The sequence below is a fragment of the Callospermophilus lateralis genome, chromosome 1 (assembly GCF_048772815.1).
Source record: "Callospermophilus lateralis isolate mCalLat2 chromosome 1, mCalLat2.hap1, whole genome shotgun sequence".
Classification (NCBI taxonomy): Eukaryota; Metazoa; Chordata; class Mammalia; order Rodentia; family Sciuridae; genus Callospermophilus; species Callospermophilus lateralis.
Window position 1 is genome coordinate 200,546,512 of NC_135305.1, and position 23,342 is coordinate 200,569,853.

At 44.2% G+C, this 23,342-nt stretch overlaps 1 protein-coding gene across 1 annotated transcript in view; it reads left to right on the top strand.

Annotated features, from left to right (window-relative positions):
• The window catches only part of Dlec1 (DLEC1 cilia and flagella associated protein), a 56,427-nt gene that overhangs the window by 937 nt on the left and 32,148 nt on the right, over window positions 1-23,342 (top strand). Inside the window, exons 2-7 of the mRNA XM_077110197.1 lie at window positions 6,514-7,057; window positions 11,179-11,326; window positions 14,801-14,911; window positions 16,385-16,575; window positions 16,785-17,005; window positions 17,837-17,915. Of these exons, the coding sequence (XP_076966312.1) occupies window positions 6,514-7,057; window positions 11,179-11,326; window positions 14,801-14,911; window positions 16,385-16,575; window positions 16,785-17,005; window positions 17,837-17,915 (1,294 nt within the window). The remainder of the gene's footprint in view (window positions 1-6,513; window positions 7,058-11,178; window positions 11,327-14,800; window positions 14,912-16,384; window positions 16,576-16,784; window positions 17,006-17,836; window positions 17,916-23,342) is intronic.

Below are 23,342 nucleotides of genomic sequence, written 5' to 3' on the forward strand. Positions count from 1 at the left end.
TTTGAGCCTTGGAGCCTCCCACCTGGATCTCTGACACCCCCGGGGCCTGCTAGCCCCTCTCCTCAGCAAGCCAGATCTCCTCAAGCCCAAACCCTCTTCCCCAGGCAGACACAGTGAAATTCTGACACCAGCAGTTGGCATGGCTTCATCTCAATCATCATTCCTATTTTTTGTCTCTGAGGACATTATCTGCGACCTTGGACTTTCCCTCTGCCAGAGATGCCTGTGGTGGCACTACCTCTGCCCTTGCTTACCCTGAATGCACCTCAAACCCCTTTAGAAGCCTCCTCCACTGGCCTGGGGTTGTTGAGCAGGATGGGCAGGGCTGACTCAGAGCTGGCCCATGCAATCAAGTTTTGCCAGAAAAAAAGGGCTAGGCCACACCTTGCTCAGAGCAAGTAGGCCGCTGCTCTGTGCTGACCTGCAGATCAGCCCTGAACTCACTCCAGCCCTCTCCCCCTCCCTTCTCTCTGCACCTCTTCTCTCTCCCAGGCTAGGAGACACTGCTTCCTTCTGCTGGATATAAGTCTGAGTGCTGTGACTGTACATCTGTGTGTGGAAGGGCTGGGGGTGGGGAAAACACAGCAAGAGGCTTTGTACTGAACCACAAAGTTGCTGGATTTGGCTCCCTCTGCCCTCAACTCCCCTGTGTGGGCTTAGCCCTGGCCAGGTGCCTAAATGACTCTCCTTAAAACCCAGTTCTCAGTTACCTCTGTAAGATGCCCTGAGATCCTGGTGACTCATCCGCTCTGTGGCAGGCTTAGTTTGGGTGACGGAGGGCCCACACTTGCCCAATGACAAGAGTTCCAGGCATCTCACCACCCCCAACTGTCTCTGGAAGCCCTGGTGGGGGGAGGGGATTATCAACCCAAGAATGCCATCTTTCAGGATGGTCAGGCTCTAAGTGGCTTCAGGGCTGGTCCTGCCTTAACCTTTCCCCATGAAACAGCAAGCCTGAGTAGGTGAAACAGAGGTTTACTCTGCCCCTCTGTGTCTTTAGTGCCTCCATCCCAGGCACAGGGGGTTGTGAGTGCTGTTTAAATCTGGGCCCTGCAGTGTCCTGCAGTGAGAATTTGAACAAGTCACTTCATCTGTGACTTGATCAGGAGCTACCATCATCTCTGGAATAGGCTGAAATAACAGATGTCAACTACCAGAAACAAATAAACACTGCATGAGGGGCCTGAGCTAGAGTCCCCTCTCCCCAAAACTGTTCCCAACCTGGCTTCTATAGATCCTGGTGGCCACAGAGGCTCTTTGTCTAAGGACATACCCCTGGTGCTTTCAAGGTATGTGGAACCCCAGCTGAGCTCACTCCAGAGGGTCCTGGACCCAAGTCCAGACATATCTGGAGGAAAAGTGAAGGCTGCCTCTCCCAAGAGAGCAGCTTTGGCAAAGCCAAGGCCCTGGGACCATGTGGGGAAGATGTCCAGACCACACAGACTACACCATAGACTACAAGGTTGCTGGGCCTCTTTGTAACCCTGGGAGAGTATGGGATTATTTGGAGTTATTTTTCCATAATTATATTTATGGGATTTTACCGTGTATTCATTTCATTGTGGACTAAGTCCCAAGGGTCATCTTATCCCATGGCACCCCACAGGCAAGTGCAGTGCTTGGTGAGGACAGCCGTCAGGAGACTTGCCCTCTGACCCTTATCTGAGGGAGGAGGCACACTTAGGCCTGTGTGAACTAAAGACACCAAAACCTTTATTCTGCTATTTTGCTTATTCAATAAATATTTATTGAGCACATACTGTATATAAGGCACTATTCAAGAGTCCAGAGAATCATCCATATATAAAACTCACCAAAACCCCCTGTGATCATGGAGCTTAAATTCTAGTGGAAAGAGAAGAGATGCTGTAATAATCATAAACATACGAGGAGAATTGTGTATTGTATTAGAAGATGAAAGGAAATGAAAACAAGTAGGGTAGGGGATGAGGATGTAGCTCTGTGGTACAGTGTTTGCCTAACAAGCATGAGGTTTGGGGTTTGATCTCTAGTAATGCAAAAAAAAAAAAAAAAAGTAGGGTAAAGGAGTTCCTGGGCAGGGTTAGATTTTAAATCAGTTGGCTGTTGAAGGTGACATTTGAGCAGACTCAAAGGAAGTGAGAGAGTAAGTTGTTCAGGGTTATCTGGGGGAAAGGATTCTAGGCACAGGCAATGGGCAGTACCAAGGCCCTGAGGCAGGAGCAGTTCTGATAAATTGGAGGATTTCAAGGGGGCTGTGTGCTAGGAGCTAAGAGACTGAGGGGGTGCCACACTTGGAGTCAGGTTAACAGTGACCTGGTCTTGTAGGGGCTTTTATTCTGGGAGAAATGGAGGACACTTGGAAGGTTTCAAGTGGAGGAGGGACATGATCTGATTCATGTTTTAAGGGAATCCCTCTGGCTGCTGGAAGAAGTCACAGAGGAGGGTCAGAGGCTGAAGTGGGGCCCAGGGCAGGGACTCTGGCTGTAATGCAGGTGGGAGGGTATGGTGGCTCAGGCCTGGCCGTAGGACTGGAGGTTGTATAAAATGGTAGGATTCTGGAAACATTTTTGAAGGTAGAGCCAACAGGATTTATTGGTGGGGCTATGAGGGAAAGAGGGGAATCGAGGATGGCTCCAAGGTTTTGACCAGGGCAACTAGAAGGACAGAGCTGCCATACCCAGAAATGGGGAAAGTTGAAGAGAAATAGGCACTTTATTTTGGACATACTGAGATGTCTTCAGACAACCAAGGGGAAATGTCAGGTAAAAGATGGATGTACAAATTTAGAAGGGAAATGTGGGCTAGGGATAAAATTTAGGATATGAGACAAAACATGTTTAAAAGGCTTAGAAGCTCTCACATAGTGCTGGTGGAGTCTACTTTGGTATAATCTTTCTGGAGGGCAATATGGCAATATCCCAAATACTAAAATGTGCATACCCTTTGGCCAAGAAATTTTATGATATTGTCCCACAGAAACACTATAAAGCCATGCAAAGTATGTACACATATGAAAAGGTGCCTCATTACAGCATTATTTATAGTAAAAAAAGATGTCCTTTGTGAGTTGTTACAGAAAATAAGTGAAAATAACAAACGGCAGAAGAATATATATGACAATATCATTTGTTTTTTAAATATTAAAAATGACTATATAGAGATCAATGTTTGTACCGAAAAAAAATAGCTGAAAAGATCTGGAAATAATCTGATAAACTGGAGGAAAGGACTGAGGACACTTATTTTTTAATTTTTTTTTGTGTGTGTGTGTGTACTATTGGAGGTTTTCTTTACTTTTGTTTTTACCATGATAATGTAGAACTTTTGAAATTTAAAAGTGAAAAAAACAGTTGAAAGATCAAAAGTGTGTGTGAAACCCAGAGATAAACAAGCAGAAGCTGCAGTCCGCAGAGCAGTTTATAAAATGATAAAATGAAGAGGGCCGCCCACAAGGCATTTTCTTTGCACTGAGGAAGTCCTCATGGGATGGGAACTAGTGAGTGGTCCCAAAGGTGACCTGCACCAGGGTAAGAGCCACTCATTTATTCAGTTAGCTGAATAAATGCCGGGCGCAGCAGAATCAGGGATGCATTGAGCTTATCAAGCAGAGAGATACTCGCAGAAGAGGGACAGGAGGATGGAGACAGTGATGCACAGACAGGGGAAAGCAAAAGAGATGAGTGTGTCAGTCAGAAGGAATGATAGTGACATCAGGTGAGGACTGATGGAGTGGCTGTACCGAGGGTAACCCTGTTAGACAGTGTCAGCTGATCAGAGGAGCTGAGGCCAGAGGGTGTGCCTGTGCTGGGGTCATGCAGAGGCGAGAGTTGCTGGGAGGGACCTCTTCCAGGCTGGGCCAGACTCCCTGGGACTTTCCCAGAGGCCATCTGGAGGCACGATGGAGAAGTCAAAAGTAATGGTAAGAATCCATGGAACTGTTCTGGACAGAGAAGGGGGCCAGGGAGCCTCCACATGTGGAACTATTCCTAATGGATAGGATTTATTTGTGGGAGGCAAATTAGAGGCAGGGCAGGCTCCCCAGACTCTCCCACTTCTCTTCCCACACATCGCTCCTTTCTGCACCACCCAGGACCTCACATGCATTGGAAATTTGGACCAATGGCATGTTGCCCTAGTTTTGTCCCCCATTAAGCTATCCTTTATTGCACATACCAGTCAGTCCCTGGAGGAGGGAGTTAAAGAAGAAGCCTGCTCTGGCTCTGGAAATGGACTCAGGATAATTTTGGGCTCCCAGGCACCTGGAGGACAGGCACAGGGCAGGCACATTCTTACTTTGTGGGGAAGGGTACAGTTGGAGGAGATCCAGAGCAGGGGCCCTGGCTTCCCAGCTCTCGGGACAGAAAAGTACAGATGAGGTAGCCAGGCTCAACCAAGGGAGGCGGAAGTGGCCCAGGTCTGATGGCAACATCTTGGGACTCATCTCAGGAAGTGGGTTTTGGGCTGTAAGGCAAGCACTCTCACCCGAGTAAAAAGTGCTTATTATACCACTTATGAGCAGAGCCAAGCTGTGCCAATGACAGTGGACAATGTGGTCTCAAGCTGTCACCCTGAACAAGGACAATTCTCTTCCCCATGTCAGTGGATGACAGAATCACCCACCTAACTACACACAGAGGACACTCAGGAGTGATTCTTTGTTCCTTTTTCTCACATCCCATCATCCACCTGCAAGTCCTGTCAATTCTACTGTTTAGATCTATCTCCAATCCCTTCCCCTCACCCTTATCTAATCTAAGCTCCTTTATCTCTTTTCTAACTTCTGTAATAGTTTCCTAATTGATCTCCCTGTTGCCTCCTGCTATCTATTCTCACAGCAATCAGAGTGACCTTCATAAAACAAAGAGCTGACTATGACATGCTCCGGCTTAAAACCCTTGATGGCTTTCCCACTGTCCTCAGTATAAAGTTCCAATTTCCTATTGTGGTGTTCAAACCCATTTATGACCTGGCCCTTTCCTATCAGTCTCATCCTTCACTCTCAAACTCTTGATTCCACATTTACATTTCTTGCATTTCCTCCCACTTGTAGTAGCTTTCTCTCCCAGCCTGTGCTCTCTCCTAGCTTTTGCACACCTAGACCACTGGAGATGGCATACCCACCCCTTCTTTTCCTTCTCCATTGGCTTTTCCTACGCATCCTTTTTTTAATTAAAAAACTGAGGTATAATTTACATACAGTAAAACCCATCCTTTACAGTGTACAATCCTGTGAGGTTTGATAATCCATACAGTTGCATAACCACAATCAAGTTACAGGACAATTCCACCACTCCAAGAAATTCCCTCTGAAGTCAACCCTAGTCCCCATTCTGCAGCTCCTGATAACCAATGGTCTATTTTTTGTTATGTATTTTCTGGAATGTTCCTATAAATGGAACCATTCCATAGGTAGCCTAGATATACCCAACATAGATTCATCTATGCTGTTGGGTATATTAGTAGTCTGCTTCCTTCCTATTGTTGAGCACTATTCCTTGGTATAAACATACTACAGTTTATCCATTCATCAGTCTATGGAGGATTGGAGGATTTTTTTTCCAGTTTGAGAGGTGATGAATAAAACTGCCATAAAGTTTATGTTCAAGCTTTTTTGTGCACATAGTTTTCATTTCACTTGGAGAAAATACCTCCAGTGTGACTGCTGTATGTGTAACTGTGTAGGAAACTACCAAACTGTTCTCCAGAGTTGCTGAACCAGTTTGTATCCTCATTCACAATATAGGAGAATTCTGGTTGCTCCACATATTCACTAGCACTTGTTTGGTCTCTTTATTCAAGAATGTCTTTCTTTCTTTCTTTCTTTTTGCCATTCTACTAAGTTCGCAGTGATAACACATTGTGGTTTTTTGTTTTTTTAATTTTAATATTTATTTATTTATTTTTTAGTTATCGGCGGACACAACATCATTATTTGTATGTGGTGCTGAGGATCGAACCCGGGCCGCACGCATGCTAGGCAAGCGCGCTACCGCTTGAGCCACATCCCCAGCCCCACATTGTGGTTTTAATCTCCACTCCCCTGTTGACTAATGATGATGAGTCTACTCTTCCTTTTAAATCTCTGCCTGGTCTTCACTTCTTCCAAGAAGCTACGGCTCACCCTACAGACTATGGTTCTAGACAAACATCACACACCTCCAAGGTGGCCTGAAGTCACTAACCTGCAGTTGTTGTACTGTTCCCTCTCCACTCACTACCTTCCTATCTCTCTCTCTCTCTCTCTCTCTCTCTCTCTCTCTCTCTCTCACACACACACACACACACACACACACACACACGACGGTGCGATCCTCAGGGGCAGATGCAACTTCCTTTGGTATGTTCTAACTTCCTTTGGTATGTTCAGTTCCCAGGATGGACCTGAAACAGAAGTTTTACACAATCAACCATAAGTTGATTGTGAACAATTGCTGAGCAAATTAAAAGATTGAATAGATGAAAGCAGGTAGTCAGGAGTAAGATTTTGCAACCAGACTAGGCTGGTTCTGTCAATTAACCCTTTCCTCACAGGAAATTCAGCGTTAGGAGGGACGGTGCTGAAGATGCAAGGATTTGCGAGGACGAAGCCGAAGACGCTCGCCAAGGCGGAAGCAAGGCGGAAGAGGCGGGGCCGGAAGTAGAAGTGGGGCAAGGAGTTAGCGTCTCAGTTGCCATGGAGACCAAGGGGCCGACGGCGGAGCGGAGCTCCTTAGAGTCTGGGACCTCCGAGTACGAAAGGCAAACATGGGCGCCAGACTCACGACTGGCCATGTCCAGAAGCCCCCCAAAGTCCCCCTTGTCGTCCTCCCGTGCCTACGTGGAGAGCTTCCAGTTCGGCTTCGCGACCCGGCCCAGTCGCGGGTGGTCGCGGGCGCTCCCGCCGCCACCCGAGCCGCAGCTGCTGCGTCTGCGCCCCTCCTCGCTGTGCACCCAGGACATCTCGCACTTGCTCACCAGCGTCTTCCGCAACTTGTACTCTGCCGAGGTGATCGGCGAGGAAGCGAGCGCCAGCTTGATCAAGGCCCGCGGCAGCGATAATGCGCGCCACGAGCAGTTCGTGGACGAGTTGCAGCAGGTAACGTGGCCCTGGCGCCCCACGCGGTGGCATCGCATCTGCGGACCGTGCCGGGGACCCGGGACGGGACCGCAGGACTCAGCGCTGGACCTGTACCAGCACCTGGCCACGTGCCAGGCACTGTGCCAGGCCCTGGAGATGCAGCTGGGGAAAAGCAGACCAAGTCCATGCTGCAGCGGACATTCTGGAAGAAGGACGCTGTATAAACACACACATATACAAATGCACACACACTACACATAAATGGCACAGATCTGTAGCGCCTATTTATATTTCTCTGCACACACCCGCACATTATATATTGCATATATAAATTAAATGACTCTGGCAGTCAGGCAAATAGTTGTTCCCTAGAGGTGATAAAGTCAGGTCACTATCCTTTGGGGTGCCTTTATATCACCAACCACTATCTTGACTGAGACATTCATGCCCACACTTTCAGAAGCATACTCAGTCTCTGGAACAGCAACTCTTATTTGTTCATCTGTACAAGAGGGAATCCAGCCAAGTTGGGTACTTTGTGCTTACATGTCCTCAAATGACAATTCCCTTCAACTTGTGGGCAAACTGCCCCCTCCCAAGCCTACCTCCTTACCAGGTGTACCTACTGCTTCTCAGATTTTCCTCTACTCCATTCTGTCCTTTACCCCCTTTAAGTGATATGTACCCCTGCTCCTGGCTTTATTCATTCATTTATTTAACATATTTATTGAGTGTCTACTATGTGCCATGATCTGTTCTAGGCAGTGAGGATTCAGCAATAAGGAAAACATGGGTGCATGGACACCTACACACACACACACACACACACACACACACACACACACACCCTGTCCTCTATAGCCTTCCATCTAACTGGGCCAGATAATGTCTATCAACACGAGTATCTGTATAGTATGTGAGATATTAGCCTCAACCCTCCATGAGTTACACAGGCTTCCTGAAATCCAGGTAGGACTCCCTGGATGAGAACCCACTGCCCTGTTTTTCCTGGACCATCACACTCACTTTCCTTACTTTAGCCATCCTAGGCCAAACCTTGATCTTGAACATCTAACTCACATCCCTGTCATTCACATGAGCCAGAAGATGTGGAGCATTGTTAATCCATAAACCCCACAACCAGCCACCCAGTTCATTAGATTGTCCATTTTAACATCCCTTCTATGATTAGCCAGCATCTGAACTGGCAGAGCAATCCCAATTTAAAGAAAAAAAGGCTTTACATTTTTTTAATACAAAAGTGATACATATTTCAAACATTGCCAAATGCAAAAAGGTTTAAAGAGTGATCCTATAGAAAATCAACACATGCAAAGGTAGTTTGACTTTATAAATTATGGTATACTTACTGCACTATGCAATATTATGAAGTTGTTAAAAACCATGAGTTAAACCTATATTATATTCACAGACAGCTACCTGCCATTTATTAAGTTAGCACAAAAGTCATTGGAAAAGTTAGGATTAATTTAGAACCCTACACATTTGCATGGAAAAGAAGATGAAAAGTTTTCTATAAAAAGGTAAACAGCACTCCTGAGGGAGCATTTAGATTTTTCTTTGCAGATGTCTACATTTTCAGAACTTTTGCAATGCCCAAGAATTCATTTTGTAGGTACAAAAGAAACTTTGTAATTAGTATCTGTAATTAGCACAGTGCTAGGCAAGCGCTGTCCTGCAGAGCCACAACCCCAGCCCCCACCTGATCTCAATAACATTTAGCTACCCCCTCCTAGCTTTATTTTATCCTCACATCTATGCTATTTTGACAGTCTGTTCCACTCATTTATATCTTTCCCTGGCCCCTCCTGCTAAATCTTAAACTCCTTAAGAGCAGAAACCATATCTGATGTATTTCTCTCCTCAAGTGTACATTGTGAATTCACAATAAATCTCCACTAAAAATAACAGTAAACATGCTGGCTGTGCAGCACATGAATTCATTCTTTCTGAAGGAATCAATAGTCACCATCTAATATGGAGTATCTCTCTTGAACTGAGGTCTCCCCAGACAGTCTCACTGGCTTCTGGTCTTTTCCAAGTCTGCCTACAAGAAGATTTGTGAGGTCTAATGATTGAGAGCAAATGCCCTGGAACTTTGCACCCTGGGTTCAAATCCTTGCTCCACCACATACCACCTGTATTACCCTGGGCAATCCTTCTATAAGTTTTTTCCCTTGTCTAATAAATGGGGGTAATAATACCTCAATAGGATTGAATCAATTTAGTAAAGGCTTTATAACATTGTTTACAATATGGTAGATGCTCAATAAGTGATAGTTGTTATTATTTGGGTATTCCTACATATAAGAATTAGGGTTAGTTGTTATCAACAGAACCAAATAATAAAACACATGACACAATAATAAAACATAATGCATGTGTATGGAACTGCCCTGGCCACCATCTTTTTCAAGGAGGTCACCTGATCTCTCTCTTTCTCTCTTTTTTTTTAATATATGTATTTTTTTAGTTGGACACAATATCTTTATTTTATTTATTTATTTTTATGTGGTGCTGAGGATCGAGCCCAGGGCCTCGCGCTCGTGCTAGGCGAACGCTCTACCGCTGAGCCACAACCCCAGCCCCCACCTGATCTCAATAACATTTAGCTACCCCCTCCTAGCATTATTTTATCCTCACATCTATGCTATTTTTACACTTTTAAGAGTCTGTTCCACTCATTTATATCTTTCCTTGGCTCCTCCTGCTAAATCTTAAACTCCTTAAGAGCAGAAACCATATCTGATGTATTTCTCTCCTCAAGTGTACATTGTAAATTCACAATAAATCTTCACTAAAAATAACTAAGTAAACATGTTTGAGGCCCTGTCAGTTCTAGGAATATAATAAGGATCAGTGTCACCTGGCATAAACTGTCTTTAACATTGCATGCACCAGTGAGCTCTTTGCTTCTTGCTTTGATCCTGAACTCGAAAATATAGATCAGAAGCTTGGTTGGCTGACCAGTCAATCTGAAGTCTTGAGATGTGTGCTGGGTATCCAGGTTGGATTTCTGGGTACAGATACTGTGACAACATTTGGGTACAAGGTGTTTACTAGCAATCAACACCTACAAAGGGAAGAGAGAGAAAGCAGCATTGAGCCAAGGAAGCAGCTGAATGTTAATGGGGGCCCAGTAAGCCATGGCAAATGGAGAAGATTGCATTGAAGAAAGTATAGCCTGTCTCAGTTTTTCATTTTTAGTCAAAATGACCAAGCCTGTATCTATACTCCTGCTTCTCAGTCACTGGATGTGAATTCCACAAAAAGGACATACTCTCAGGCCAGCCCCTTCCAGCAGTTTAGGTAGGCTCTGACAGGGCTGACAGCTGGAGACTGTTCCTTAGAGGTAGGGAGCAAGACCTTCCCTGAGCAGAGCTCTGGATGGCCCAACAGGGAGTGTGCTAACTTCTTGTTATGGTTTGGGTGAGTTGTCCCCGAAAAGTTCATATGTGAGACAATGTAAGAAAATTTGGAAGATAAATGGTTGGGGGGGTATAGCCTTAACCTAATCAGTGAATTAATACCTCATGGGATTCACTGAGTGGTAACTGGAGGCAGGTGGAGTGTGGCTGGAGGAAGCTACCCATTGGGGGCGTGGCTATGGGATATATATTTTGTACCTGGAGAGTGGAGACAGTCTCTCTCTGCTTCTTGATCATCAAGTGAGCTGCTTCCCTCTGCCACACTCTTCCACCGTAAGGTTCTGCCTCACCCTGAGTCCTGAGGAATGGAGTCTGCTGTGCATGGATTGAAACCTCTGAAACCGTGAGCCCCCAAACTTTTCCTCCTCTACAATTGTGCTGGTCAGGTCTTTTAGTCACAGCAGTGAAAAAGCTGACTAAATCACTTGTGTTTGGATTTCACAGTACGAGAGGCAGCTCTCTTTACCATGAAGCCAGGAGACAAGGGCTTCCAAGGTTGACTCTACTGACTTACTATGAAAACTTTAAGTCATTTCCTCTATGGGTCTCTTACAGCTGGTCAGTGGGTCCAGATGATTGCAATAGCTCTCTGGCTTTTTTGTGCTTCAATGGAAACCCTGATGTGGGGATGGGGCAGAGTAAAGCTGTGACCTCACCATATTTCTGTACATTTAATCGTCCCCTTGGCAGATTCGGGAGCTCTATAAGCAGCGACTGGATGAGGTCAAAATGTTGGAGAGACATATCATTCAGGCCCAAGCACGGGCCCTGGCTGAAACAGAGCGGGCCATGAACCAGGCCAAAGTGCATGTCCTGGAGGCCCTCCAGTTGCCCCCAGGTGTGTATTGAGTTCTCTTATGCCTGCCCTTGTTTCCCCAGATTAGATGTGTGACTGTATTTGCGCCATTGCCCACGCTCGTTTTCTGAACGTTTGGAGAGCCAGCTGCAGTTTTTATGTTTCATTACCTCGAAACACTCCAGCATTCACAGCATCACCAGAACTGGGACACTGTCCTTTATAAACAGGGCACACCCTCCAAATGCTGGCCTAGGTTATCCACTGAATCCTTCCAACAAGCTGTGGGGTAGGTTTTCTCTCCATTTTTCAGGTGCAGGAATTAAACTTAGATGATCAAATAACTCCAATAGAGTCCCTTAGCTCAGAAAAGGGGAAACCCGGATCTGAACTTGAGTGTGTCTTCTGTGTCAGTCCATCTCCTCCTCCTATCTTTGGTCAGGGTTGCTGCCTCTGAGGTTCAGGTCCAATTGGACTGTGAACTCTCCGGCTCATATTCCATCTCTCCCCCTGTTTCTCACTCCACCGCGACAGAGGGTAGCTCCCAGGACCCCACCCTCAATGGTGGCCCTTCCAGCATCAAATAATGTGGATTTCAGCAGAGATTATTGGTAGCAGATTCCTAGGAGGCTTAATTGGTTGCTCCATGTCCCCTAATCCCTGGGAGTCAGATATTGTCCTGTTTGGGATAGGATTTTTCTTTTCTTTTTTTTGCTAAAGGTCAGGGGAGATCAAATAGTTAGCTATTTGTTTTGTTGTTGTTGTTTTAAATGAAAGTGAAACGAAACATTGAGAGCAGAAGACAAATATCAGGAGAATTTCATTCATTTTATTTTTTAATTAATTATTATTTATTTTGGTACCGGGGTATTGAACACATGGAGGTGCTTAATCACTGAGCTACATCCCCAGCCCCTTTTTATTGTTTATTTTGAGACAGGGTCTCTCTAAGTTGCCTAGGGCCTCACTAAATTGCTGAGGCTGGCTTTGAACTTGGGATCCTCCTGCCTCAGCCTCCTGAATTGCTAGAATTACAGGCCTGCACCACCGTGCCCAGCTCATTTTATTTTTCACCCAAGATAATTTATAATCAGAGATTATCTGTCCTGGTTTCTCAGCCTTCTTCTGTCTTTTATAAAAGTGGTGGAAAAAGAGACCTTATAATTCAGCTTCATGGACGTCATCGGGTCCCTCCCTGCTTCTCAGGGTGGGGCAAGGTGACCCAAAAACTTCTAACTTGAGGACATCCCCCACCTCCAAACTTTTCTTATCTGAGGAACAAGGCAGCTTTTCTCTGTCCACTAATACAAATATCGCAGGGTGGAAAACATGCATACATTGTCCAGACAAAGGGACAAGGATCAGAACCCTGAAGAACATCTTGTGCTTTCTCTCCTGTCCTTGCTGGGGACTTGTCCATGTTATCTTTTGGAGAATGCAACAACCAATCCCTGGCAGAGCCATGTTGAGGAGCCATGGCATCAGCGTAGGAAGCCCACCCTTCTCAGAAGGAGGAAGATGGTCACAAAGCCAGTACAGCATTGTCTACAGGTCCAGTGGGGGAGGACTGGGGAGAGAACAGTCTCAGAAGAGAGAGGACACATCCCTTATCACATGACATTTGCCCTTATCTTTTGAGATTTCAAATAGGCCATCACCAAAGTCCTTGGGAACGGGGCTGGATTGTGTCAACTTGACACTGCTGCCACTCTCTGCCACAGTCTCCCTCCAATGTAGCCCGGAATGCACCTCTCCTGCTGTTTCAGGATAGATCACTGGTGAGGGAGGCCCTGGGAGGCCGTTACTCTCAAGCAGCAGCACACAGCAGATGATTCAGTAAAGTCAGTTTTGAAGCAGATTCCAGATAAGTCCTAGAGAAGCTGCCTGCCTCAGTGCCACCAGCTAACATTGTCAATGATGGCTTCCCCGACCTGTTCTCCCTCAGTTCATAATCCCCTGTATTAAAAGCCTTTCTTTTTTTTAAATTTTTTTTTTAGTTGTAGATGATCACAATACCTTTATTTTATTTATTTTTTATATGGTCCCAGGGATCGAACCCAGTGCCTCACGCATGCTAGGCCAGCGCTCTACCACTGAGCCACAACCCGGGCCCAAAAACCTTTCTGTTTAATATTCACAGTGTGGTTTCTCTGTTCCTGATTATTACAGTAATTAGGCCAAACCTCAGAATCCTCAGTTTGCCTGCCTCATGGGGAAATGGGCATTCTTCACATGTCTCATCTTCAACTTTGGTTAGAGGAGACCGCCAGAGGGAAAGTTGGTTTGATGGTGTCCCATCTTAGGAAAATGTGGGCTAATGGAGCAAGCAAGAAAGTTTAAAAACTTCCACATCTTCCATTCATCATATTTTTCCTTATTTTATCAAAGTAATCAATATATATGGTTTAAAAAAAATTAGAATGCCTAGTACTGTATAAAAAGCCTCCACCTATACTATACATGCACTATAAATCTGTGCAAACATAGAATATACAGTACTAAGAGTGAAACATGGGCTTTGGGTGGGATTGCTGTGTCGATGTAGATTCATCGATGTAGCATATGTACCACTTTGATTAGGGATGTCAGTAATGGGGGAGGAGGTATATGTATGGATGCAGGGGATGGGCATCGGAACTCTCTATATCTTCTTCTTAGTTTTTCTGCCAAACCTATAACTACTCTAAAATATAAAGTCTATTTTATCAGAAGCCCCTGACTCATCCTTCCTAGTCTCAGTCCACTTGCCCAAGGTAGTTACGGGATACCTCTAAATAATGTTATTTGTATGTTGTGTAAACAATGTGTCTTTACTGCTGTTTTTGATTCATCGTTATAGATGTGATCAACTTCCCATTCCATTAAATGAAATTTTCTCTCTCATGTGTCTTTGGGTCAGTGGGAGGTTGGTTGACCTACCTGAGCCTGGCTGTCTGGACCCGCTTCAACTATGGATCCCGCAAGCTTGGCTTCTTGCTGTAGGTTGGGCTCAGCTTTGCTCCACATGCATTTACACCAGTGTTCAAGATGTAGGGGCAGGGAAACTCTTCCCTGATGATGGCCAAAGCACAAAAGAGAAATCTCACTGCACAAGCAAACCCTCACCATCATCTCATTGGCCAAAGTACATGGGGCGGCCAAGGTCAAGGGTGAAGATGTGTACTCTTTAGCAGGAGGGACTAAAAAAAGTCATGTTGCAAAAGGTGTGGGGAAGGGTGAAGAATTGGGGCCATTTATTACCGTATGTCATACTTAATTCTATTTTGTTCTAGAACTTTCTCTCTGCATAACAGTGTTAAGCTCAGATAATACCACAATGCATCATTGCCCAGTGGTTGGCCTCTTTTAAGTGGCTGATAAATATGCTGATTAGTTTCTTATATCTCAACACTACTGCAAGATTCTGAGAAGGAGTTTCCTTGGACAGTTTAGGTTGAGAGGATGAAGAAAGTTGGGTGCAGCTTTTCTCACATAGATCTAGCGTGACTCGCTTTGTCCTCTCCCCCCTCTGTGCAGTTAAGACTGTCTTCAGGTGGTGTGTAGACAGCGAGTTGTTGCGGAAACATCATTTGATCAGCCCAGAAGATTACTACAGTGACACCGTGCCATTTTGCTCGGCGCCTAAAGGTAATGCTTCTGTTTTTTTCAGAGTTTTGGGTATCATTCCAGGGACATTCCATAGTAGCAGGGCCACATCAGCCACCTTTGTGGCCATTTCATCACTCAGAGGGTTTTTCCTCTTTAATTTTTATAGTGACAGTTGGGAGGGTCAAATCTGAGTGTGCCACTTCCTCACTCTTTCACTGCCTGTAAGATAGAAGTTTCAGACTTTTCAGACTCTATGAAAACATCATAAGAGACCCCCAGATTTTTGGATGTAATTGAATAGACCTACAAAGGAAGGGATTGAAGGCATCTATAAGCAGGGGAGCAAGTTCTGATTAGGCACAATGTGGACAAAGTCTTCCCCATTGGGAAAAAGAGCAGCTTCTCACCCACTGAGAATGGGCAGAAGTATGATTTGGGAGGCAGAGAGGGTGTGTTTGCATGTGTGTGAGATATTGGGCCAGTTTTCTGTGATCAGGGAGGCAAGATCTTCTGAGAATGAGTATGTCGTGGGCTTATGCAAGGAAGCAGATTTTGAAAGAGTCACTGTGTGGATGAACAGAGTCTCTGTGAACCCTGTGGCCAAGCATTAGGATTGCCGAGTGGTGCCAAGCTCTCCAGCAGACCTGGTCAGTGAGAGTGTGTGATGATGCCTGGGGTTTTACAGCTCAGAAGGCATCTCGGGGTGGGAAGATGGTATCCAGAGAGTTGAGGGTGGTGATGAGAAAAGAGTTTCGGTGATGAGTTCCTGATCCACATAGGGAAGAAAAGCCAGGAAGGGGTAGCAGAATCAAGTGTCATGATTTTACACTCGGTATTTTACAGTTAGTTGGATACTCACTATCTTATGCAGGTAAATAACCTGTGCTCAGAAATGGGATGGGGGGGGACCAATTTTCATTGAGAACATTCATTGCAGCAAGAATGCATTTCGCTTTTGGAGGATGATCTTATCGATGTTAAAAAGTTAATGCAAGCTGGGCGCAGTGGCACATGCCCATAATCCCAACGGCTTGGGAGGCTGAGGCGGGAGGATCGTGAGTTCTAAGCCTCAGCAATGGCGGTGCGCTAAGCAACTCATTGAGACCCTGTCTCTAAATAATATACAAAATAGGGCTGAGAATGTGGCTCAGTGGTTGAGTGCCCCCGAGTTCAGTCCCCAATACAAAAAAAAAAAAAATGCTAATGCAAATTTTGATTCCTCGTGTAAGCTTTTTAAAAGGCACGTTCTGGGGTATGTGTATATGTGAGTATGACAATGGTCCACTCGTGTTCTTTGGACTGGAAAATTGAAAGATATTTTAACCTTGTAGTTCTAAATTGGAAATACAAGGAATAAGTTCTGAGAGTAATTCGCATGCTGAAGAGGGATTACATCTGAAGCAGAGAATGTGACATTCATGCTGACTGTGGCATTATGTGGTCCTCTTAGAAGCACCCACTTCCTCATCTCAGTTATGGTAGGTAGCTCAGTTTGTTCCTTTGGTGCCCTAGGCAGTTCTATACCTGGATATTCAAAACTGACATTCAGTAGTCAGAAGCGTTTCACCCCCAAAGGAGCATTGGGCAAGAAGCTTGCAGTGCCCTACAAGGAGAAGCTTGGAGATGAGTTCGACTACACTGTGGACAGCCAGGAATGGGACTCAATTCATAAGGCCAAACGAACGACCAAAGAAACCATCAAGGTTAGTTTTGAGGCCTGTGCACAGCCCTGTGTGTGGGTGGTGGAGATGGGGAGGCGGTGTGGGGAAAAGAGTTCAGATGACACAAAAAGTCGTGATGAATTCACAGCAAATTAGAGTTGGTGTTGGCATCTGCAGGTCATGCCAAGATGTCAGCACGTACAGCACAGTCCCTTTGGCTGTCATTGACTATACTTCTGTGTGTTTCAAAGAAACCAAGTCTACCGAAGAATAAAAACTGGATGAAACACTTACGCATGCCCCAGAGAGAACTGGAGCGGCGACTTCTTGCCAGAATGGAGAATCGAAACCACTTTCTGAGAAACCCTCGGTTTTTCCCTCCTAATACTCCACATGGAGGCAAATCCCTTATTTTTCCTCCAATTAAGCCAGAACTGATGGGAGAACACCCGAGTGCAGAGCTGGAACAGAGGTACGTCTTTCCCTGACTTACACTGTGGGACAACCTGACCCTTTATGGTAAACCCAGAAGGTCCTGGGTCTGGTCCCCCTAGAGTTTGGGGGGCAGGGTAGCAGTATCCATACAGAGCAGGGCTTCAGGGTTACCCACAGACATGGCCTTTGGGCATTCCCCAGAGACTTGGTCTTATACTTTTCTGATCTGTCAGGTTCATAAATAGGGGAATAGAAAAAATGGGGGTGGTGTAGGCCCTCTGATGACAGTGGAGCAGTTTGGGTCACGTGAGAGGAGTCTTCATAGCCATGTACTCCTTTCATGGAACGTGTGTGTCTTGGATAATACCAGTGCTTTCAGTTTGATTAAATGTAGTTAGTGCAAATTGTGATTCTTTCTTCGAGACAGTACCTTTGTCTCTATTTTCAGTAATTGTCCTAATGAAGGGAACAAATTGCTTCTAGGTGTATCATTTTAATGGACTTAAAACTATTAGCATTTTTTATTAGACAACTGATATCTTTGTATAAAGAAATATTGGAAGTTACTAACATTTGAAAATAAAAACTATTAAAAATCTAGTTAACATATTGGCATTTAAGCTTCCAGAGTTTCCCCTGCATATTGAAAACCATATACATGGCTGCACATGTCTCCATAAGGACTGGATCATGTGTTAAATTATTTTGTAACCTCTTTAAGCGACAGCAATCAAATACCCCAACAAGTGACATACTGTGAATATCTTTGCTGGCTGCATGAATTTGTTTTTGTGTTAATGTCACTGCTTGGTATTTTGTCATGTAGAGGACGCTCACAGCCTTTCTCTCCCCTGTTTCCCTCCCACAGCTGCATGGATGCTCCAGTGTTTCTTGCTAAACCATCAATTGGGTTTTTCACAGATTATGAAATTGGACCAGTTTATGAGGTAGAAATCTTGATTCTTTATCGATCCCACCTCATTTCCTTCCTTATTAAAAACATCTTTATTATGGAATTTTCAAAATATGAACCATATACAAAACTAGGCAAAAGATGGTAACGTACCCTCATGGGCCCATCATCCAATGTAGTTATCTAGATTTTGCAAATTTGGTTTCATCTGTTACCCCGTAACTTCTTCGTGTGTGTCCACATGCACATTCACCAGCTGGCATATTGTGAGGGAAAGCCAGCACATTCTTCTTCAGTTAATAGTTAAGTATCTCTAACAGACAAGGACTTTTAAAAAGCAACCATAATTCTATTATCACACTCGGCCATACTAGCCAGGATTCCTTAATATAGACTAATAACCCATCAATGTTTAATCTCGCTCCATTTGATTAAAAAAAAGAAGTCAGTGGATTTATTCGCATCAGAATCTAAACATTGCATCTGAGTACAAATAATTCTTTGTTCTCCCTTAGTTGAAAATAATTCCTCCCCCAAATCTAAGTTTTTTAAAAATCCATTTATTTGTAGAAGAAACTTAATTTTTTGCATTCTGGATTTGGCCAGTTGTCATCTTATTGGTGACATTAACTATGTCCCTTTATTCTCCACCTTTTACATAATCTGGTAATTACATGTAGTGGTTTTTGATTAGATGGTTAGGTTCAATTTTGTTTTCTTTTGGGCAAGAATACTTCTTTGGTGGTACTGTGTATTTCTTATTGCTCAGGAGGAAGCACTCTCTCTGGGGTCAGGTGTTGTAAGTCTCTCTAACGTTCTTATCAACTGTCGACTTCCTGGTTAGCAGCGTTGGATGATTGTTGCCTGCTTTTTTTTAAAACTGGAGTTATAAAATGGTGATTTATAGTTTTGTTTTTCCTTTTGCATTCATCAGCTATGATTTTCCCATTGGGAGGGAAAAAAACCAACTTTCCCTCTAACTTCTAATCTCATCTCCTCTTCCTTGTACTCTCCTTACCTCGACAGGTTATGATTTCTATTGGTTTGGTTTCTTCCATTGTTTCTTTTTGGAACCATAAGCAAACATGTATATATTTTTGAGTCCCTCTCCTCCTTACTCTCCTCTGCCCCTTAACAGCATACCCAGCAATTCCTCTGAGAGCCACACATAGAGATTTTCTTATCTCTCTTCCCAACTTCTGCCTTCATGCTGGCCTCCCACCACTCTGGGGAATCAGGTCACAACCACACTTGGCTCCACCCACCAGGTGCAAATGCCTCTTAACAACAGCCCCTTTACATGCAGTGGATTGCACTGTAGAGTTTAATCTTGTGCATATCCATATCTTTAGGAACTTCTCAACCACTCATGGCAAAAGGTGTGTGCACGCGCGCGCGCACACACACACACGCGCGCGCGCACACACACACACACACACACACACACCCCTCTTAATGACTGGGTGTAGCAAGGTTCTAGAATAGCATGGGGGACCAAAAAGTATCACTGTAATCATTTTTGGAAAATACAGTCCACCAATCTGGATTTTATCTAGTGATTTCTCTTGGGAATCATGCCTGTTGGGCTTGTGACTGTGCACATAACAGTATTAACCAGCTACATTATGAAGTTTAAGGATGTTTCAAATTTCCAGAGCCTTTAAAAATGTATGTTCCAGGCACACTGAAGTTTCCAGGGAACATGCTCCATAGACATAAGTGAACCAAGGTAGAGGAAGACATGGAACATGGAAAGAGATCAAACATAGGAGGGGGTAAAAGGAACCCTCAGTTTAAAACTTGTCAGAGAATTTTGGGGGTTACTGTTGCTGCAGAGCAAATTTCTCTAAACTTAGTGACAACCATTTTTATTGTGCTTATTGATTCTTTTTTTAAAAATACTTTTTTAGTTGTAGATAGACACAATACCTTTTTTTCCCCTTTATTTTTATGTGGTGCTGAGGATCGAACCCAGTGCCTCACACATGCCAGGCAAGTGCTCTGCCACTGAGCCACAATCCTAGCCCACTTATTGATTCTTTGGGTTGGAAAGTCGAACAGGGCACAATGGGAATGGCTTATTCTGCAATGTTTTAAGACCAGGACTGGTAAGTTGGTGTTTGGAGGTGACTTGAAAGTTTGGGACTGGAATTATTCATTCACATGGGCACTGATGCTGAGATAGTCGACTAGAGCGCTGACCTAAAGCTTCTCTACCTGATCTGGGGTGCCTCACGGTGTGGCGGTCTCAGGTAATGAGACTTGCATGACAACAAGAAGTGAGGATCCTTGCAAGCCAGATGGCTTTTATGACCTAACCTTGGCAGCTACACAGCACTACTTCCTCTGAAAATGAGTTGGTTATTAACTTCAGAAAAATACACATTTGTGTGAGGGAGGGAAAGAAAGCCGAGTTTGCCTCCTGCTCAGCTGGGAATAGCATTTACAGAGTGCCTTTAATACACTCATTACTGGCCTAACCAGTAATATGATGTAACTCTGCTGGGAAGATGGGGGATAGGAAGGGAAAGTCACACACTGAATTGGATATGGGAGAGGAAAGAGGGCATAGCCACATGATCCATCTGCCATTAATCCCTAAAACTGAAGGGGAAAACATAATGTGCAATTCAGAAACATGGAAATAAATAAGATAACAATCAGGTGAAGGAGGAAAAAGCATTTGCTCTTAGAGGGTGGGAAATGGCAGGGTGGAGACCAGGGAAAGGATTTCTATTTTCAAAACCTCGTAGAACTTTCTGCCTCTTCAAACTAGGAGGCTGTCCCACTCTGGTGAAAATAACTTTAAAAAGCACTTTCTATATAAAATAAAACAAAAACACCAGGCCTACATCATTGTACCATACATTCAAGATGTAGGCTACCAAACATTCAAGCTGATGCCTATTGTGTATAAATTTTAATTATAAGCTTTAAAATTAACTTACGTAAATTTTATATGAATTGTTTTAGATGCTAGAAAAAGAGGGAACCTGCCCTCATTAGATAATGACACTAAATGAAAAAACGCAAATTGATCTTGCTGAAGAACATAGGTACAGAAATACTAGGTAAAAAGCAGCAAACCAAAGTGAGCAGGAATTAAAAAACATACACACAGGAGTAAGTGTAACTCAGGAATGCAAAGAATGTCTCAGTGGGGGTTGAGTTGGCAGCTGGCTGCCTCAGCCTGTCATTTTTCCCTCCAAGGCTTCTAGTGCTTTGGAAGGAAGGCCAATCCACTCCATGTTCCATATAATTATCACTGCCTCAGACCTTCTAGCCTCCCCAGCTACCACTTGTCACTGCCTGACCATCTACTGGTTCCTCATCCCAGCTGACCACTGGTGGAAGCATTAATAATTGTGATGCCACTATGCTAGGAGTCTCATACCCTGCTTCCTGCCAGAAAGGGTTCTTACTGCCACCAGCCTGGTAAGCCAACTCCAGAATGGCATCCTTGGGTCTACTGTTTTAGTACCCTCCTTGTACTGTGTGGGCTCAGATTTCCCATATAGCAGAGCCTGAGATGGTGATATTATTTACTATCATTTACAGTTCTAGTGAGGGAAGAGGGAAAGGGGATAAAGGAGGGAGCTAATATGAGACTGTTATAGAGCTGACCCCCTTAAGTGCAATCGATTGCCTTGTCTAGTGTGACATACCCTGAGAAGCCTACAACCCCCTGGCTCCTGCCTTTCCCCAGTGGGAGGTTTGCCTTGCGTGGCTGGAAGCAAGACATGACTCAGTGAACAGCTACTGCCAAGAGCACCTCAATGACGGTAGTGGCTGCAGCTAGCTCTGTGACTAAGGGATCCGTGCATGCTCTTGCTACGGTTCATCCGTGGATGTGTGCAAACCTGCCAATACCCATATCCCAAATCAAATAGTTTCCAGTAAACAGCTCGAGGTAAAAGAGCTGTTTTAGTAAAAAAAAAAAAATATAGCGAGTATGGAAAGATTTCCTGAAACTGAAGCACAAACCATAAACGACTGATAAATTTTGTGTTAAAATTTTAGAAACTGAAGCTGAGTATGTAGCTCAGAGGTAGAGTGTGTGCTTAGTATGCATAAGGCCATGAGTTCAACTCCTAGAATGTGTACACACACACACACACAAATACACAAATTTTAGGAACCATACATCAAAAGATAATGCAAGTTTGTAAACTAAAGATGTTTATAGTATCTACTTTATAAAGAATTAGTTTCCAACATATATAAAGAACTCCTACAAATCAATAAGATAAAAACAAACTCTGTAATGGCAAGAATGGAATGAAAATTAAAACTATAAAATGGGTCTTTCTAAATTGTGGCCTTGTTCACAGGTGAATTGATCAAAATGTTGTGCTGGTGAAAAATGGACTTAAGAGGGGCTGGAGATGTAGCTCAGTGGTACAGCACCTGCCTACCAGGCACAAGACCTGGATTTAATCTCAAGCACTGGGGGGAGGGGGAACTTAGTTGATTTAGGAATATATATCTCTGAATAAAAATATGAAGACATATTTCAAATCTATGTAGATGATATCTGATGGGGAACTGGTAGAGGGTTTCAACTGAATTTATGTTTCTTAGGTAATAGAAACATAGCTTTTGTTGTGTTATAATTTATACATTTTTTTCTAGTATTATATTTCACAAAATAGAATAAAAAGATATGTACATGTTTTAGGCTCCCTCCTCTGTGCTGGATGCTGTTGTGGTTGAGTTCCAGGACTTACCCTTAGGGATCTCCCACTCTGAGGCAGGGAGAGAGGTGGGGTTTCAAAGGGGCCGGATGGGTTGAGTGATGGAGAGGCCCAATTACAGCCCTGACACACAGGTGCCCTCAATATACCTTGACTGGGCCTGTGGGAAGAAGTGGCTCAAAGGAAAATGTGGGGAAGAAGACAATACATGAGGTGAGGTGGTCAACACTTTGGATCCAAATGTCTTGAATTTGAATCTCTGAGGAGCCTCTTTGCACCTCAGGTTCTTCACCTGTTAAATAGAAAGAGTGCTCACCTTTCCTGGTTGTTGAGAGGTTGAGGAGGCACAGAGTAAATGCTCAGTAAATAGTGTGATCAGCCTTCTGTATCTGTGTAAGGATAGCTTTCACCTAAGAAGGGCCTCAGCCTAAGTGAATCCATTTTGAAATAAAACTGCAGTCCCCACCAGGCACACATACAGAGCCCTCCAATATGGTCACCAGGCATAGCCTGATAAAATAAGTCACTTTCCACAACTCTGATAAAACTCAGAGTGAAGTGTCTGTCTTTTGCCTTCGCCCTGATAAAGGCAAAAGGCGAGAGATCAGGAAACCACAGAACAGATGGCTTGACCTCAGAATGAAAGATGTCACTGAGAAACCCAGAACAGCTGATAGGGATTGAAAGGGCAGTCAGAAGCCCAAAAATTTAACATAAATGATGGAGCAAATGAACAGACATTCAGCCAGCTGACACTGATGCACACA